Here is a 20,008-nt window from a genome sequence, read left to right as displayed (position 1 = left end):
ATACACATATACATGCAGACACCTAAGATTTCTTCCTTCTTTACACAAACCCTTACAAAAATACATTTTAAATTCTCAGTTTGAGGATTTTTTTTCCTAAATAAAATGTTGATAAACAAACTAATGAGAATCAAAGTTGACACTGAAGGCAGTACTAAAAAGTTACACACATATAAGGTCCCACAAAATGAGTTGCTTCTCTAGACTTACTGTGGAGACAATGACTTCTCCTCTGCTGTCCTATGTGAAGGGAATGGAGTTGGCAGAGTATGGCCATTAAGCTTTAGTTAATAGCAACAACATCCACCACTAATACCAAATACCCAGGGGAATGTAATTAGGATATGAAAGATTCCCAAGATAATGGGTATTCTGGACTATGAGCGTTTTTGCACCTATGCATCTAACTGTTAAGCCCATGTTTCACAGGTGTCAATGATGTGTACATGTATAAACATGCGGTGTACATGGATAAAAATCGTAGTGATTTTGCCACAAAAGCCTGCTTTGTAATCATCCGCATGAAGGAAAGTGAAACCCGCTTTGCCTTCGCTTGGCCCTCTATGGAGAGCAAGAAGTTTGTGAAAAACAGTTGGTTACCATGTGCTTTGCTGCTGTGCCATCCTCACCATATGACTTCAGCCTTTCCAACAGCTCAGAGACAGCAGATATTATTTTCTGCACATGCAAGGTGCTCACATCAGCCCAGAAGTCATCCTCTAAGAGTTTTGTTAGATGTCCTGATTGCAGTCTCCCAAAGCCTGCTGACTCTTTCATTCACAGAAAAGAATGACATGATGATTAATGAAAAATAAACATTTTATCCTCACCATAAACAACCACTATTTCTAATATCTGTCCTAAAGTATTTACCCAGAAAAGTAAATCATCAAAAATTTAAATCAAATGAAACTATTTTTTTTTTTTGCCTGATTTCAGATATACCATCCTCTTCTTGTGGTCTTGTTTGGTCAGTTTCCTCCTCTGTTTTTTTACTGTATCTTTCAGCAAGGTTCTGGATGGCACAAAGGATGGCTCGGATGGCAGTTTCCATTCGCTGTGAAAAATCTTCCACAAACCCTTCATCCAACATTTGGTTTCCTAGCAATATGGTCCAGAACAAACAAATTAAAAAAACAAAAAAACAAAACACAAAGCAACAATCATTTGCTTCAGTGCCTCTGGAAATCATTAACAATCTTCATTTTAACAGTCACCTGCAAAGCACAGTGGAGAGCCACCATGTCAAGCTGTGCTAAACACAAAGATGCATGATACATTCCTTGCCTACACATGTAGTACAAAGTCAATGACATGAAGACAATTCAGAAGCAAGTATTTAAGCAAATGAGGCCAAAAAAAGTTCCCACCACACCTGCCTACCTTAGAACCCTGGACAGATAAATCTAGAACAAACTATGCATCTTTAGGATAATCTAGTCTTAAATCTATAAGACGCCATTTTGGGCCTTTACTCCCTCATTGATCAACTGTGCTTACCTCCTTGGCTGCCTGACGCAAGTAGATGTGCTTTCCAGTTAGTAAAGTCATCTATGGCTTTACTGATTTCTCCTCTTACGTATTCCAGGCTCTCAATTAATGCCATCTGTATGTCTGTTTGCTCAACCTCCATCTCTGGAAGAATGAACAAGGACTCTAGGCCTTGCAAATGAGCTGACACCTGGGATAGGCAACTCAGTCCAGAAGAGCAAACTTCAAAATCCTTCCTGCAATAGAAATGTCACAATGCTAAAGGCAGGGTCTGGCACGCATGTGATATGCACCCACAGCCACACAGTTCCCTACAACCACTAAATTTTCAGCAGGGCAAATTTCACTGTATCTGAAGATTTAATGCCAGAAATGCTACAAGGCCCTACACAGATCCACTGAAAAATGAAGGACTATAGCATAATTCCTTTCATAATTTTTTCCCATTACCAAATTCTGAAAAGCACCTAAATACACATAAAGGAAGAATAAAAACCTAGGCACACTCACCAAGAATGAAAGAGAGTCTCACAAGATTGCTGCCTAATTTTGTCAACATCAGCTTTCACTGTTTTAATGATTTTCATCATCTGTATTAAGCTTGCTGTCGATTGTTGCCAAAGCTGGTCCTCCTTCCGCATCCGGCAACCAGAGGGCAGCTGCCTTCCAGGTACTGGGGATGGATAACTCAGATCTGATGGGATGAGGTCTGGCACTGTTCCAGAAAGTTGTCCATTGGAGAGCTCTGGTCCTTCTGGAGATGGGGCAGAAGGCTGATCCTGTGCTTGGGCATCCCTCTGGCCTGGAGCTGGCTGTGTGCTTGGACAGCACTGGAAGAGCCAGGAGAGCTGCTCAAGCAGGATCTGGCTCTGCATGGCCAGGTGCTGTAGCCTTTCAGTCCACTGCTGCACTCCATCCTGAGGCGGGAAGGCCACAGGGTAGACCAGTGGCCCTGTCAACCTGCCCTCAATCTCCTGCACACAGCTGAGGAGGTTCCTGTACAGAGAAACAAGAAAACTCAATAGCACCATGAACTGTTTTTAACAATAAATTTATTTATGAACCAAGTAGATTTTTTCATATAATCAAGGTATAACCAAAAGTTCTTTTCAGATAGTTCTTAGCAGACAAGTAAGATGTTAAATGTTAATTTGTTTTCCAATGACTCAAACACATTCTCCAGTCTTTCAGAAGTATCAACTCACTATCAACTGCCGCTCATAGCCCTCTCACCTCTAACATAGTCAACACTGCAATGATTTCAACCATTTTTAAAATTTTTAAATTTTTTTAAAGTATATTTTGTTTTTTAATTTGTATCTTTTACACCATTGTGTATTCCCTGTAAAATTTCCACCACCAGTTCACCTGTGCCAGTCCCTTATGCTCTTCTCTCCCATGTTTTGATCCCTTTTCCTCCCTCTCCCTCGTAGAATGTCTCTTATTTATGGTTGCCTGCTAGTTTTGTTTTATTATTAGTATTCAACCATTTTTTTTTTCAGATCTAGTAAATGTAGTATGTTTTACCAGAAAAACCATGAGTAGAGCAGAAAACAGCTGAATTCAAAATGACTAGTCTGTAATGCTACCTCTCACTCAAAAATCAACTCAATAGTTAACGATAGGCTTCCCAACTGTCGTCATCTTGTAAAGATCTACTTTTGTTGAGGAGCAACCTTATATGTTTCAGCAAATTGCTATTTTGTAATGTAAAAAGCTCTACAAACTGAAGCCTACTCAAATCTGATCTGTGCCCAGAACCTAAGATGCCTTAATACCATGAACACAACCCTGTCTCTCAGCCCACAATCTGTCAAGCGCAAAGGCCCCACTTCCCAGAACCAGTATAATTCAGTCACAATTTTTGCTGTCTTAGTCCTGAACTCAATCCCCAGGCTCCATTCTCCTTAGAAGTGCTGCCAGAACCAGTGGGCAGAAGTACATCATCAAAAGCGCTAAGCCAAGAGAAACCCTAGCTACCATTCTGGGCCTCAAATTTCACTTCCCGATCGAGAGCACAATTTTTCTTAATTCAGGTCAGAAACCCCAAAGGTCAACTGATACCTTAGAAGGATCCACTGCTCAGTTAGGGTGGTCAGGGAGCGCCGCTGTCGGATAAGCATCTTCATCAAATGCGCGGAGAACCCTTTACACCGCTCAGTGTTGCCTATGCCCATGTCCTGGCGGGAGGAGGAGAAAAGCAGTTGGAAGGTGTCACCGGTGAACACCACCACCCACACAGGAGCCACTGAAAGTTGTTTCATCCCATTGGCAATCCTCAGGGAGAGTTCCTTGCTCAGTAAGTTTTGTATGTGCGGCCCTCTAAAGGTAGCACATTCATCTTTTTGAGCAGCTCTTCTCAAATCATGCATCCACTGATCATTGACATTCCATAAAGAGGAACCACATTTAATACCAAAATGGAATACAATTAACAAGGGAGGAGAAAACCTGAAGATAACATTCTCCTTTGGAGTTTTTCCTCTATAATTTGTCTTATGCATTTGGTCCTGCTAGCAACTATGAATGACTAAATTTATTTTTAGGTGCCCTTTGATTAAGCACAAACCATACCATTTTAATGATGTATAAAATGCTCAGTTACTTCCAGTATGGACTATATCACTTGATAAGGTCTGAGAATGTTGCCCTGTGCTGAAAAGAACAAGAACTTTTCCTTGACCCCTGAGATGCTAAGGTTCTATTATTCTACCTTGGCAGGAGCTGTGAAAGCTGCACTAAGTCTGGCATGCCGTGCAAGAGAGCGATAAAAATACTTCTGGCATCCATCCCATGAAGATGAGATTTCTGCAAGCAGCCTGTAAAAGGAGTCAACATGAATTACTTAATTAAAACCACTATCTCCCATCCCAGAAACTGAAAATTCAGAGATAGGTATATTCAGCAACAACCCAAAGCCAATAGTCTGAACAGTGCTATTTCTGTGAATATTCTTCAGTTAGGCACTCACAAGTCCTTTATACAAAAGATGCATTATATACTTAACACTGGAAGTAGAGTGGAGAAATAAATTATGACAATTCTGTTTCCTTAAAGAAAACTTTATAAGTATCTTGCCAGTAAATTCAGAGATCTCCAAAGGCCAAACAGATAATATAGTGATTAAGGGCAAGCAGCCAATCACAAAATGATACATGGCAATGACAAATGACCCCAATGTGGGAAAGGCAACAGGAATTATAGCTAACCATAGTGAACTAGAGAGCACGTGTCCTCTCAAAACAAGGGACCTATAGCTAACTTTTGACCAAATGGGAAAACAAGCCCACTTGGTCAAATATTCCTGAAAATCCAGAATTGTCTATGTAAAATTTCTACTTTTTACAATGCTGTGTTGAATTCAAGCACATTGAACAAACAAAACATAGGCTGTACCCAGCTCATGCAAATCATCATTTACTAACTCTAGTAGTTGTTAACAAAGAGGTAGTTCTGTCTCAAAAGTTTACAGTGCAAATTTCAGAGATTCATTTAAATGGAATAGCTACAAATGTGCCCATTCCTCCACAGATTCTTACCTATATATTCAAATCATTGAGTAACCTCAGGAAACTCAATTATTTGGGGGAGGGAGGTGGAGGGAAGGAGACAAATAATGAGGAAGAGAAAAGGGGAAAAAAAAAATCTTAGCTAAATGTTTGCCAAGCGCCAGATCTTGAGTCAGGCGCTTTTCCACAAATTATCTTTATAACAATGCAAGAGAGGTATTGCTATTTCATTTTGGCAAATGAGGACATGGAGGACTCATTACATTTATAAAACAGATAGCGGCTCCCAGGTGACACAAGATGTTAAATCTCAGCACTATGAAGCTATCAGCAGGCACTGCAAGCACGAGTTCAATCCCTGGCCATGGAGCTAACCCACATGGTGCAGCAGACCTCTCTTGTCTCGCCCGCAGGTCTTCTCAGCAGCGTATTTCAGTAGATCCACCTGTTCTACTCCCCACTCTGTCTCTGGTGAATCCTTTCACCCCAACACCTCTGGCCTACACCCCAGCTCTTGTATGTATAAATAAAATAAATCTTTAAAAAAAAATTAAAACAGATAAACCAACTTAGACTCGGCCTCCTGAGTGCTGCTGACTATAGACAATGCGCTCCGGAGATCTAATGGATGAAGATGAAGCATCTCTTGAGGGCTTTTTGAACGGGCCCAGGTAAGACCTTTGCGATATGACAAACCTAGGGAAAAAAATAACATGTGTTCAAGTTGAAAAAACTTGGGAGAGGATGGATATACAACTTCCCCCAATGATATTACTATTGCAAGTCAAGTCTTTGGAACATTATTGCCTGAATAGTTGGCAAAAAACAGACTCTCAGGCCCTCCCTAATACCCACTGAAACAGAGTCTGCTTGTGCACTTAAGATTCCCCAGCTGTTTCAAATGCGCATTAAAGATTGAGAAGCACTGTTCTCGAAGCTATGTTGAAGGGTGGATGCTGTACAACATGTGGTGATAAAAATGAAAATCTGGTTTCTGAGAAGACTCATTACATAACCACGGGGATTGCAAATGGTTCCTCATAGTATTTTCATTTGTTGACTAGAATGCTGAGAAAGATATTCCAAAACCTTGCATGCCACCTTCTGTTTTCCACAATCTCAATTCTGGAAATTTTTCCCAAACCACCCATGTTGTTTTTCTCCCTAAAAGCTGGTGATTGGGGCCTCACCGGTGGCTCAAGGGTTTAAGCACAGCACTGTGAAGCTATCTGCAGCCTCTGCAGTAGGAGTTTGATCCCCGGCCAACCAGGGAGCTACCCACATGGCACAGGAGACCTCTCAGCAGTGTATTTCAGTTAGTCAGCAGTGTATTTCAGTTAGTCAGTCTGTTATGTTCCCTACTCTGTCTCTGGTGAATCCTCCCACCTCTGCCCTCACACCTCTGGTCTGTACCCCAGTTCTTGTATGCATAAATAAAATCTTCAAAAAAAAAAAATAAATAAAAGATGGTGATTATGCTCAATCAGGTTTTAGGTAAGAATCTTACCAGTTTTAGCAAGGTGTTTAAAGAGATCTGATAAAGCTCGCTGCTTCTGCATGAGAATGTGCTTGGCTTCTGACAACTGCTTTTCCTTCTCTGCAGAAGGCTCCACTTTTAAGTTCTGCAGTTCACTCACAGAGGAAATCACTTCACCTGTGTGAAAAACAAGGAGGAAATATAGAAATCTAAAGGGTTTTTTAATTTATTAAAATCACCCAATACTAAGAACTCTTTGGGAAAGGATGGCCAGATGCCATTTATATTTATACCCCAGGTAACTAATGCAGTACCTAGCATGTGGTAAATACTCAGCAAGTCAATTGATCAAGATGTATGGACACAAAAAAATACACATAGGATTTCGTATCTCAAAACAACCCAAACAAAAATGCATATTTTTTTTTTATTTAGGGGTTTTATACTCAAGCAAAAAGCACTTATTAAGCACCATGTGTAATGAACTATACTAGGAAAATAAATCACCAAATGTAAATTTCCAATAGCACAATACACACTGAGCTCCTACCCTGCAGTAACATATTTGGCAGATTTTTTGGTTTAATCTGTACAACTCTAGAAGCATGTATTTGTAACTTCCCATAGAGGTCTAGTCACTTTCCAAAGGTTATTAGCTAAAGAGAAGATAAAGCCTGCACTTGAACCCTGGGCTAACTGACTTAAAAGCTCAAATTCTTCTCCAGCACTGAGCTGCCTTGCTGAATACCAGCATAGGGTGCTGCTAACCTGCCATCAGCAGTGTTATGGCCTGAGTCCCTCAAAATTCATGTAAAATCCTAACCTCCGGCACCTCCAACTGTGACTATATTTGGAAAGTCTATAAAAAAGGTAATTGTGGTAAAATGAAATCATAATGGTGAGCCCTAATCCAATCTAACCAGCATCCTGTAAAAAGAAAGGGAGTTAGGAAACATTAAGATATGCACAAGGAAAAGAACATGTGTAAAACACAGAGAGAAGACTACCATCTACAACCCAAGCAGAAAGGCCTCAGAAAAAAACAAAGCTGCTAACACTCTGATCCTGAACTTTTTTAGCCCCCAGAGATTGAGAAAATAAATTTCTGTTTTTTAAGCTACCTATTATGTGGTATTGTACCTAGGCACCCTTAGCAAACTAATGCAAGCAGTCTAGCCTTGCAAATAAGAGAAAACATACCACATAGTATACTGACAATGTAAGAGTCAGAAGAGAGAGGGGACTGCTGCATCATACAGAGTGTGCTCTTTCCAGAGGATCTGCATTTCATTCATCCTCATCATCAGGCTCAGGCATACAGGTCATATTGAGCAATGAGTATCAGAATATTAGACTATAACTTTGGGCAACTTATTTAGCTTCTTTAAGCATTAGAAGCCTTGCAAATGAAGTAAGAATAGGCATCATTCAGGGGATGCTAAATTTTTTGTTTTTATTGTTACTATCCTACCACATTCTTCAACATTTCTTCATTACTCTACATCCAATTTTTATCTAGTTTGGCATATATATGTATCTGATTTTGCCAGTATTTAAAAAATGTACATGATTCAGACTCTTTTCTGATAGAACCCTTTTATAAAATACAGAATTTTTTTCCAGTTGGAAAAAAAAAAGCATGAAACTTCTTATCCATTAAGATAATATATTCTCCTGCTACTTCCTAGATTCCACCTGATAAAACATTTATAACATGCAAAAAGAACTCTGAGATCAAACTGTAAGTTCATTAAAGGCCCAGTTCCATTCTGACACCAGGCTCACTTATGTAGGGGGTGGGGTGCAGGAAATGGTAAATAAAGGCTGTGCAGAGGCCCGACAATCTATCACATCTATGTTCTCTTCCCCAGCCACTCAAATGTTATACTACAAGCTTTTAACTTCCCTGAACAAGACAGGGAGATCAAACTACTATACCTTTATGAAGTGAAGAACTCAAGAAGAGAACTGTCTATGAATCTTTTTTCTTTTAACTCAAGGGAGACAAAATTTTGAAAAGTGGGGACAGCTCATAGTCTCTGGGAACTCCATCTCCATGCTCTCTATTGATGTCCCATTCAAAAAGAGTTAATGCAGACAAGACTTTTGTAGAAAGGGGCAAACACAGCACTAGCTTATGTGAGAAGAGAACAAGATGAACAATATAAAGACAGCTTATGTGACTTTAGTTAGTGCCTATCTGGGCTCAGCCAATTTTTAGCCCACTTGTTTATTCAGTTAGCTGCTCAACACTCTTCAATCAAGATGTCAAAAAACATAGGTAACAAATTCCCAGCCCCCCTGGGCCACTGGGGAAAATAGTGAGAGCAAACCCAACCCTAGCTCAGCAGCTGCTGGTACCCACTGGTGAACTGATCGAGGCCCTCCACAAGGTGAGGAAGGTGGCTTTCCTTCATGAGTGTCAGACACATCTTCCTCATTCGTCTCAAGAGCTTTGGCAAGCGGCACAGAAGCTCCCCCTCCAAGGGGAGAGATGCACCCTGATACTGTTCGGGAACTGTGACCTGAAACAGAGCACAGGTTAGTCTCACTGCCCAGCACAACAGTAACTACTAATTTAGTACAAAATACTAAATTTATCTAAACTGGTGCTAAATTTAAATGCTGTTTCTCTCCATACACACCTAGCTCAGCAAACAGTAAGTTTTCTTTTCACCATCTCTGAAGTGTTACAAAAATAACTGCAACATCATCAAAATTTTAAAAAGGCATGCATTTTGGTTATTTAGAAACTATAATGATGCTGCATATGGGATCACTGCATAAGAACCTGGTACCCACTTCTAGCAATGCTTCTGAGCTAGCCATTAAGAGACTGCAGTTTTACTCAACGAATACAGCAGAAATATAAAACATTAACTGCTGCCTTTAAGATGCTGTGCTGTACTGTGTTTCTCAGACTCACAGGTAAAGCTAAACTGATCTGTCAAATCTTACTCTATCATTTCTCCTCACTCTTGAATTCTGGATTAACAGTTCAAATATCAATACAGACATAAAATAAAGGGAAAGGCTTTCATCCATCAGGGGCATGTTTTCATTTTTCTCCTGGAAAATCCCTGAAAGCCCCATGCTATCATCAATAGCAAATAAAAAAATCTTAATCAGCATGACAAAAGGAGGTGATAAATATAATCAACCTCTGTGATGCTTTCTGCACTAGTAAATTATTAAAAATAAGGCTTCTCTGGTGGCACAAGGGGTTAAGCAACGCACTATGAAGCAATCCGCAGCCTCTGCAGCAGCACAAGTTCAATCCCTGGCCAGCCAGAGAGAAACCCACATGGTGAAGCAGACCTCTCCTGTCTTGCCTGCTGCTCCCCTCAGCAGTATATTTCAGTCAGTCTGCCTGTTCTGTTCCCCACTCTGTCTCTGGTGAATCCTCTCACCCTCCCTGCATCTCTGGCCTGTACCCCAGCTCTTGTATGCATAAATAAATCTTTTAAAAAAATATTTTAAAAAAGACCAATCTTGGGGAGATAAAGGAGTATGAATGCAATCCCTAAAACCCTTAAAAAAAGTAGATTATGAAAAATAACCTCAAGAACTCCATAGTCAATTCTATAAATCTAGCAGGGTTGAGCAAAGAACAAATGCTATGTATGTCTAGAGATTTCAAAGGCATTTTTTTGCCTACTTCTAAGGACACTCCTTATACAGAAAGCATAGGTTTTACCCAACTGGCCCAGGCATACACAAATACTATCCAATGAACTAATAATACCTGCACAGCTGCTGGCTGAGCTAAGAGTGTCTCCTTCAGTGCCCTATTCAGACTCTGAATGGGGGACACCTCACTTGTGGCTGCATTTATTTGCCTCAGCAAAAAGTCGGGTTGTTCTTCCTTGTCACTCTCCATCAGGGATGAGCGGCAGGGTTCACTCAGGACAGTTTCAAATTTCTTCATAAACTTAAAGAGGGTCCTGGCCGCAGGTAATACAGAGAAAAAATTGGGTGGAAAAGTGAGGAAATATAAAAATGACATAATACATACACAGATGACTTTTAACCTACACTTTTTGTATACAATGAATTCCTTAGATATTCATAATTCTTTTATTTTTTTCCCCTGAAGGAAAACTATTTCACTTCCTTTTCTAGAACAAAAAACTGAAGCTGGGAATGGTGGGATCACTTTGTTCAAGGTAAAAATCTAGTAGGCAGCAGGGGATTCAGGCTTTCTATAGCACATAGCCTGCTTTGTCTCAAACACACCAATTCTTCCTTGTTGCAGGTAGACTTTGCTTTTGGGTGGCAGAAGATGGTAATGGGAAGTCACACCAAAACAACTCAATGTTTTTTAATAAATTCAAGGCAGTACTAAGTTCACTGTAACAATACAGTCTTGCTGCCATAGGAAAACTCTGAGTTTTGGCCACCCCCAGCTTTAAAAGATGAATTACCTGTGTGTCTTTTCCACAGATTGTTTAATGGACCAGAAGCTGACATCATTCCACTTAGATATCTTAACAAATTCCTGTAAGATAAATGAAGCTCAAGGGATAGTTTTTAAAAGGTGAAGTCTTTCTTGCTTCTTTTTAGATCATGTGTTTGCCAAAGACCATAGCCTATACCTTCCCAAATACAGCACTGTATGTTAGTGAATAAATAAAATAAGTCTAAAAAAAGACAAAGTCTTTGTTCCAAAGTAATGAGGCGAAAAAAAAAAAAAAAAACTGCTGCTACAATCAACAAACCACTTGCTAGTGATATGTACTGCAGCTTAGAAATCACAAATTAGTCACATCCTTATACCAAGCTTGACAATGATGTAGAAAGTATTAAAAAGAGAGGTTCCTCCTTACCTCCATGAGACCTCAAGAACCCATGAACCAATACTAGATGGTGGTCCTCTGAGGTGGGTCAAACAGCCTGAATAAGACTGGAGGAGCAAGCACTAACAGATGTTTATGGCAATCTTTTGCAAGAGGCCATTCTACTAACCCCTCACACACTTGCTAGGTCAGCAATGCAATCAATGCCACAAAATGTAAATCTTGCCATCCTCCCTTCCATTCCCTAGAAGCCCATGCCTCACTGTTAAGTGGATAAAAGAACAGACTTAATAAAAAGAATCTGCTGATTTTGTTCTCCCAAGACTATCATGACAGCTGTTCATCTTACCTTAAGTTCTTTTTCTAGAGGAGAACGAAGTTCCTTAATTTTGGCCTGGACCCGGTCAAAGAATTGGTTGTAATAATGGTACAAATTCCACAGAACATTGCAAAGTGAATCTGGAAGAAATGAAAAGGAAATAAAAACACCACATTTGCTACATGTGCTGCCGGCTCTACCTGTGAGTTTCACATTTCAGAGATTATCCATCCTCATTACTCTTCAGGTCATGTGACTGCAGCACATTTCCTGGGCAGATTATCTGACAGTTCTTCGGAAAGCTTGCTTGAGGTTAGCAATCCCCGAAGATGAAGGCTATCAATGTTACCCTATTTTTTCATTTTACCTTCCAGTGAATTTTTTGTTGCACTTTTGTTCTCAGAAGATGGTATAATTACAATTCCAAACCCTTTCTCTGAATCCTATTATAAAGTCAGCAGAAACTGAGCCTATTTTAAAAGATGGCACACTAAGAGGCTCACCTTAACTGTTCATTCACATCAGTCTACACTCATTTCATAGTGATATTTCATCCAAATTGCTTTGGTTTGGGATAATGATTTACAGTAGGAATTTTATATGCTGTTGTTTGATATGTGGCAGATCAAAGAACCTATTATGACCTATATCAAGCAGAAACTTAGTAAGACATACACATTGTCTACACAGAAAGATGTGCTGCCTCGACACACCCAGTTCACAAGATCCGCATCTGGCAATTTACCTATGCCAGAGTTCATTTATATAAATTCAGTCTGTACTTTAGTGTTTTTTTCCCTATATTTAATGCAAGTCAAAGTAAATGAGGGTTAAGGGGTCTTGTTTAAAACCTGGTATTTATAATGTGGAGAAATCAAAGCATAAGACAATTCAACAGTGCAATATAAAAACAAAGGAAAGAAAATTTGTATCTTTACCCTTTCCCTCAACTTGTGGCATCAGCAAGACATGACAATGGAAAACCAGTAACATCTGAAGTCGTACATGAAATTCTCCCAGTGAGGATCCTTCAATAAAAGCTTGTAATGTGCTGACCAGCAACATTAGGGTCATCCGCTTGTCATCTTTAGGGGTTTAATGAGAAAAACATACATGTCACTATAACCACCACTCCCTATTCATAACATGCATGCAGCTACTATGAGATATATTAAGGGAAGGTCATCAAGTAAAGACCACAACTAAAGCAAAGCTCTGAAGTTAAGACTGCAGTTAGATTCCAAGCTGATTTAAAAACAACTGCTGCACCCAGGGTGTGTTATATGCACTAACAGCAAACTATGAAACTGAATTATGAGGTGCTCACTGTAAATATAAAATGAAACACATTCAACTTAAGCACTTAAACTACTTACAGGATGGCCACCTTATTTTCACATTCACCGACACACAATTAGAAAAATTTATGGTATATCTAGACTTTACATTCTTTATTATTCTCTCAGTAAGAGAACTACAGAGCTCTCTTGAATACCATGAATGGCACACACCATGTGAAAGCAGTGGTGAGAAGAGACATGGGAGGAGACACTTTGCAACCATTTAAATTTAGCTTGGAATCTCTAGATAAGCAGGGCATTTACTGAGAGGTGTTACCTTCCTGCTCCTCTGTTTGTTCCTGCATATGCTTCTCAAGCATCTGATATATGGAGAACCAGTGCTTGGTGGACTTTTCAGTATGGCGCTTCACGGTATTATCTAAACTCATAGACCAGCAGCTGAAACATGAGAGAAGAGGCCAAAGAGGCATTTAAGGGAATTCGTTTGAAAAATCTGGAACCACAGAAAAAGAAGTTAAATGTGCACTTTTCTCTCTTCCCAAATAGATGTGGAGAGGCCACCCCAAATTTGCTGCCTCAGGAATGTACAGTGCTGCCTGCCTGGTCTCTGTTATGGTAATTCAAATAGCCTGATTTTATTTCTGTGACTACTGTATGAGAGAACATAAGAATATGAGAGAAAAGGATATTATCTTACTGTCATACTACATAAATTTGAAGAAGCATACTTTCAAAAGATGAAAGTCTCTTTGAACAACATGCATTCAGGATGGGCCAGGGAAATGACAAATACATCACTTACTTTAATTCCAGTTTCCGCCATCGAATGATTATCTGAGTGACTAAATCGAGATGTTTCCGAAGAGACAGAGTTCTACTTGCATTCTCCTCCCAATCCTAAACAAACATAGATAAAATCAGTATGGCCAATACCCAATCCCTAATCACAACCTCCCTCAGGAACATCTTAGACTTTTCTTGAGTAGAGACCATTGGATCCTTAAGACAACTTACTCAACGATCTACCAATAACAATGCGTTTACATCCAGCCTAGCCAGTTTCAAATTCTTTCTGGTCACTTGACAGAATTCCAGCAGAGCCAAGTTTAGAGGCAGGCAGAAAGCACAGGGTTGGAGGCACAAGTCTAAATTTCTGCTGTCAGTCATGTGACCTCACCCAAGGTCAGAGCCCTAATCTGATAAACAGGGAGACAGCCACTTCAGAGGCTCTGAGAAGACTGAGGGGGGTGATATGTGACATCATTCAATCTGTTTAAAAGTTGGCCTGGAAGTCCTGGCAGAAAGTCCACCCTTGGTATGGGTGGCCATCCACCTTTGAGAGAAGCTGAGGCAAGTCCTTCACATGCCCCATAGAAGCAAGGCTCCACCACAATAATCTGGCCCCATGCCAAAAACATTAACAACAACAAAAAACTAGAAAGGTTTATCCTTATCCATATCCAACCCAAACTCTAACTTTTTGTCCCTCTAAAATAAAGGTGACACAAGATAATGTTTTCTCAACTGATAACAAATTAAAATGAGTAAGAGTCAGTCATCTTACCTGTGCTTTTGTGAGAAGGATCTCTAAGCCATTCAGGAACTTTGAGATGGGACTAGAGAGCGGGAAACTACGTATTCTGTCCATTACAACCAGCAGCTGCAGGAAAAAAAGATTTGGGCTACTGAAGAGACACCTCACCAAAGGCCCTGCTTTTTGCAAACACCTCTGAAAGGTGACACCTCCAAAGGATGACACTTCCAAGACTGAATGCTGACCAAGGGAAATGGTTTATCTGTTCTGTTATTCTAGAAATATGGCTGATTAAGAAAACTACTCTTATTACTCGGTTATACCATTATAAGTTATTAAAAATGACTGAAGACCACAGAGCAAGATGAAAATTAAAACTGCTATTCTTGAAAAAGCCAGGCCTTTCTGTTCTGAAAAGTCAGAGGAATACAGCAACATTTTATTATGTGGACAGTAAGCCCTGGACAACAAATAAAATTAATGGAATCCCTAAACATCATTTATACAATAGCAATATAAACTGATATACTCATCCTGCAGTAAGTGGGCAGTCTCTCACTGAACTGAGATTCTGTAAGCCTTTGTTTTGTATGTTCAAATGTGCAAGTAAAAAACCCTCAGGGATAATGGGAGGCCACACCTTCAGTGCTGCTCCTTTGGGCTACCATACCTGCACCAGTGCCGGATGTTCTGGCCAGTCCTGCAATAGCTGATTGATAGTCTCTGCGAAATCATGAAGCACAGGTTGACAGTACTGTGCTTCTGGGACATTGGGGTGCTGGTAGAAGTCATAGGGCCCATCAGGCTTCACTATCAGGTCTGAGGTCGCCTCCCCAAAGAGAGTGTTATGGGAAAGAGTACAGGCCAAAAGTTGGCTGCCTAAAAGTTGGCCATTCAGTTCAACTCCTGTGAAGTAAACAAGATCATAGTAAAGTCAGTGAACTTGGTAAGTAAATCTATCAAGTTACAAAGATGTCAGAAACATACTCTCAGAAATAATGAACTACTAGGATTGAGGAAGCAGATATTTAAATAAAATTTACCTCTAAAGCACCATTGGGCTAGAGGACTGTGTGACCTTACTATCACACTAGTCACCAAAATGTGTCAAGTCTCTTGGATATATAGAGGATACTCCTAGGTGTAATCAAGAGGCTGCCATTTGATGTGATGAACTAAAATTCCCAGTTTTTATAGCTGTTCTTTTTAATTTTATTTTTGCATAGAACTGGGATGTAGGTCAGAGGTGCAGGGGTGGTGAGAGGATTCACCCGAGAAAGAGTGGGGAGCATAACAGGTGGATCTACTGAAATACACTGCTAATGGGAGCAATGGGCAAAATAGAAGAGGTCTGCTGCACCATATATGGGTTAGCTCCCTGGCCAGAGATTGAACTCAGGCCGTAGCAGTGATAGTGCTGAGACTTAACCAGGGAGGCCCTTAGCTATTCTTGATAGAGAGAAATGAAATATGAAGGCTCTATTTTATTTGCATCAAATCATATTCTTTGAGATTAATTTCAGATTACTCCCAAGAATACATGATTTCATTTGAAAAGTACTGACGCTTTTAGAGAGAAATTAGAAATAATGGCCACTTAAATAAGACCACTTCAATTAAGTCCACATCCTTATTTTCTTAATTCTTTCACCTCTAAGTATTCAAACAAAGGAAAAACATCTTCACTGCTGAATTTTAAGGCAACTTTTTGGAGTTAGCTTGTTCTTCATGCAAAGGCATGCTATCAACAAGGAATTAGTCAAAACAGGGAGGTAATGGTTTTAACAGTTTCAGAAGTAGCAGTAACATTCATGTGATTTTCCAAGACTACAACAGAAGTAAACTGTCATACCCATCAGGGGGTAGAAATGTGTTACAAGAGATGCTCCAGTCTGATAGCAGGACAAAAACAAGCTGAGGTAATGCTTTGCTTCATGTGGCGGCAGAGTCTGTTGGTACCAGAGGGACCGAGCAAAGCTGAGGCACAATTGCTGGTGAATAAGCATCACTGCCTGCATTGAACTCTGGGAGAAGAGGGTAGGGTCTGTGGTTGCTTCTTCTTCTTGCCCATCTGAAGTTGCCTTTTTCTCCTCCAGTGTTGGTTCTATCAAAATATCTGCAAAGTCCTGTTTTAAAAAAAAAAAAAAAAGTAAAGCAATTGGACCTTTAAAAATCTAACTCTAATTAAACTAAAAGAAAGGGGGAAAGATGGAGTGTGAATGATTAAGATATATTAAAAAGACTAACACCAATCAAAGAGAATGTGTGGAATCAAGGAAACTCATGTAAAACAAGGCGTGCCACCACCACCTAACCTTTTCATGCAGTGGGAACTGCTTTCTAAATTCTCGTTCTTCCTCTTCCTCTTCGCTCAGGGCTGTCTTGGAGTTCCTGCTCCTGTATCTATACAGGCTGCTTTCCAGCTCAGCCCTTTCTTGGGCTATGCGTTCCTGTTCATCCCACTCATTGATGATTTCCTGAAAAGTCACACATTCGAAAAGAAGCTTATTTGCCTTTCTGAGCCAATTATAAACAACAAAGGCAAGGCTTATTATCATCTCTTAATTTCTCATGAAAACAAAGTATGTGGTTCAAAAACAAACTGCAATATCCAAGAAACTAAGTTCTGGGTAATAGAAAGCAAATGGTTTGATTTTCAACCTGTGTATGTGCAACAACCCAAGTTTCCTAAATTCCTTCTTCTTGCAGTATTACAATTTCCCAGGTGTAAAGACTTACTACAGTAGTGCTATGGGGAAATTCATGTCAGACACTGATGAAGCTTTGTGCTAAGGAGGGGCTCATGGTCAGTCAAGTGGGGCCTGTGATTCAAATTTCTCTTGGCTGGCGCTTCAAGGAGCTGACACAAGAGTTCAAAAAAAGAAAACATGGGCTAGTTACAGGGAGATTGAAGGACACTGATCAGTTAAAACTGTTCTTACTATAGACCTATTAAATCCCTCACACCTTCTCTATGATGTTAGGTCTTTAAATTGGGAAAGACTGAAAGTTAAAGAAAACACCTAGTATTGATGAAGATAATCTGTACTAAAAGCCTAAGTAATCTTTGTTCCAGCAATTCTCCTTTCTAGATTTGCGCCCAAAGATCTAGTCATGAGACTACTTATGGTACTGATGGTTTTTCCCTCCTCAAAATAGCAAAAACATTACTAATAAATGTTCAATGATAGAAACTTTAATGTCATGGCATAAGCATACAATTTAAAAAAATGGGCAGACACTATGATGCAAGTGAAGACTATCTAATTATGGGGAAAACAATCACTAATGCTGTTAGTTTTTTTTTTTTTTAACTGCTCCATCTTTTATATATTTTTAACATTACTTCTCATTTTTGCACAATGTATGCATTCTCATCTTGTTAGGTTTTTTTTTTTTTAACTGCTCCATCTTTTATTTTATATATTTTTAACATCACTTCTCATTTTTGCACAATGTATACATTCTCATCTTGGAATGCTGTTAGGTTTTAAAAAGCAAATTGTAAAACAAAACATACTTTATTAGTGCTTTGTGTGGAGACATAGAATTATTCTCCACTAGAGTACCTACTATGTGTTAAATATTGAGTCACTGTGCTAAGGCTGTTATTTTAAAAGGGTACTGTTTAAAAAAAAAATCACAAGTCACAGAGGTATATTTATAGATACATATTCAAAACAGGCAAGCCTAGAATGGGATACACCAACGTTAAGAGTGTATATGGCTTTAAGTGACAGAATCTAATTAATTGCTTGTATTATTTTACTTGTCCACAAGGAGAACAAATTGAGCTTGTTAGCAAGGGGAAAAAAAAGTTATTTTCTTAATATTAATAAAACTTGATACAATTACATGGCAAAACCACCATAAGTCAACAGACAACTAACTAGGGAAATATTTGCAGTGTCTCACAAATAAAGGGCTAACATCACTTTTTTTTTTAATCTCTTAAATTGAGGGACAAAGGTCCCAAAACCTGACAGTCAAATGGGAAAAAGGAAAATAGAGTTCGACACCCTAACTACGGTCTCTATCTATACTGGGTACAGCTAATATACCCTGTAGGCAACCAGAGAAGGGTTTACCTGGCACACGTGTCTGAAGAGCTGCAGGGCCTTCTGGTCCATCTCTCCCTTGCACAGCACATGGGAGCGCAAATAAAGAAGGGCGTTCATCAGCAGCTGCTCTCTGGTAGGGCAGGGTCTCTGGCCATTTCCTTCCAGTTCCTTTCCTCCTGACCGCTTCAGGATCAACTTCCCAAGGCCTCGCACAACCTCCTCTGACTTCACTGAACATAAAATGTCCGCATGAGCATAGTAGGTGGGGAAGGTGGGGCCCACGGAAGGGAAAGCCAACAAGGATGTGGCCAGGGTACCCAGCCTATCTGCAGAGACCATGGTACTGTGCAGTGAGGCATGGACCTCAGAGGCAACCAGCCGCATGCCATGCTGCAGCTGCAAGATGGATGCCTGCAGTGGGGCCACAGAGTCTGGATACAAGGCATACTCCTCTGCCAGTCGCTTCCTGAATTGGTGGTGTGACTGCTGCCAAGAGGCCTCTTCTTTCAGAAGGTTCTGGGCCACCTGGGCCGACCGAGGCCCATCGACATGGAGGGCCTGTAGGAGCCGTGTGAGCAGATCCTGAACAGCAGGGGTCTTGGCAATGCTGGTAATGTAGTGGTGGATTTCCTGTACCAGGGACTCGAATACAGGAAGCTGGGGTCTGAAGGCCTGCTTCTTTGCCAGGTTGTTGATTAAATTCCCCAGCTGATCAATTCTCTGGCTAAGTAACCTAGAGTCAAATTAACACATAGACAAATTCTGTCAAAAGAAGAGCAGTAAATCCAGACTAATGAAGACATTTTAGCTACTGAGGAATAATGTGCTGAAAATAATGAAAATTATAACAAAAACAGGTAAGAGTGTTTATCATGTGCAACACATGTCATTTAACACTTTAGACGTACGTCTCATAAAAAGTCTCCTTACAACTCTGAAGTACGTACTCTAGCCTCTTTTTACAGACATGAACACCAAGGCTTAGAAGCATTAAGGCCTCTATCCAAAGTCTAATACAAAGGTCAGGGACAGGACTGGAACTCAGAATCCATTACACCGCATGGCATTTCCTAAAGCCATGGACCTACACAGGGAATATCATCACCCCCACTTCCTTCCATGAGAATAAGTTCTCATGTAAACTTTCTTGGCCTCATGAAAGTTTCACCTGATTATAACCATGGCTTTGTATCCAATTGCTAATGTAGTTCAGAGATATATATCATCACTCCGCTAATGCTAATTACATTGTAAAGATCACCCTTAAAATGTCTTTTTTAAAAAGAGGGTCAATAGCCCCCAACATGAATAACCACACTTATGTAATTACCTGACATGAGGATGAGAGTAATTGATAACAACTTCATCTTCCAGGTCTCTTCCAGTCTGTAGCTGGGATGAAAGGTTTCTGGTCTTCCACTCACACTGCAGCTGATGCAGCTAACAGAAAGAAAAGAAAATAGCCTGCCATGCTCACCTAGGACCATGCCCGAGAAGATAATGCCCTAAAGGAGGGTAGA

The 20,008-nt window shown here is 40.0% G+C and overlaps 1 protein-coding gene across 3 annotated transcripts in view; it reads right to left on the bottom strand.

Annotated features, from left to right (window-relative positions):
- MDN1 (midasin AAA ATPase 1) overlaps nucleotides 1-20,008 on the bottom strand; it is a gene marked incomplete at both ends in the record, with an annotated part of 130,774 nt that overhangs the window by 23,047 nt on the left and 87,719 nt on the right. For all 3 annotated transcript variants that reach the window (XM_084227907.1, XM_084227908.1, XM_084227909.1), the window contains 21 exons: nucleotides 601-764; nucleotides 946-1,101; nucleotides 1,501-1,727; nucleotides 2,002-2,487; nucleotides 3,556-3,671; nucleotides 4,205-4,310; nucleotides 5,570-5,696; nucleotides 6,508-6,654; nucleotides 8,843-9,002; nucleotides 10,223-10,421; nucleotides 10,902-10,975; nucleotides 11,623-11,732; nucleotides 12,531-12,677; nucleotides 13,210-13,331; nucleotides 13,696-13,790; nucleotides 14,458-14,553; nucleotides 15,098-15,333; nucleotides 16,280-16,553; nucleotides 16,743-16,904; nucleotides 18,516-19,221; nucleotides 19,819-19,928. In XM_084227907.1, coding sequence (XP_084084033.1) covers nucleotides 601-764; nucleotides 946-1,101; nucleotides 1,501-1,727; nucleotides 2,002-2,487; nucleotides 3,556-3,671; nucleotides 4,205-4,310; nucleotides 5,570-5,696; nucleotides 6,508-6,654; nucleotides 8,843-9,002; nucleotides 10,223-10,421; nucleotides 10,902-10,975; nucleotides 11,623-11,732; nucleotides 12,531-12,677; nucleotides 13,210-13,331; nucleotides 13,696-13,790; nucleotides 14,458-14,553; nucleotides 15,098-15,333; nucleotides 16,280-16,553; nucleotides 16,743-16,904; nucleotides 18,516-19,221; nucleotides 19,819-19,928 — 4,020 coding nt within the window. The remainder of the gene's footprint in view (nucleotides 1-600; nucleotides 765-945; nucleotides 1,102-1,500; nucleotides 1,728-2,001; nucleotides 2,488-3,555; nucleotides 3,672-4,204; nucleotides 4,311-5,569; nucleotides 5,697-6,507; nucleotides 6,655-8,842; nucleotides 9,003-10,222; nucleotides 10,422-10,901; nucleotides 10,976-11,622; nucleotides 11,733-12,530; nucleotides 12,678-13,209; nucleotides 13,332-13,695; nucleotides 13,791-14,457; nucleotides 14,554-15,097; nucleotides 15,334-16,279; nucleotides 16,554-16,742; nucleotides 16,905-18,515; nucleotides 19,222-19,818; nucleotides 19,929-20,008) is intronic.

Source organism: Talpa europaea (assembly GCF_964194135.1).
Source record: "Talpa europaea genome assembly, chromosome: 2".
In the NCBI taxonomy this organism is placed as follows: Eukaryota; Metazoa; Chordata; class Mammalia; order Eulipotyphla; family Talpidae; genus Talpa; species Talpa europaea.
This window is presented reverse-complemented; position numbering and strand designations above follow the sequence as displayed.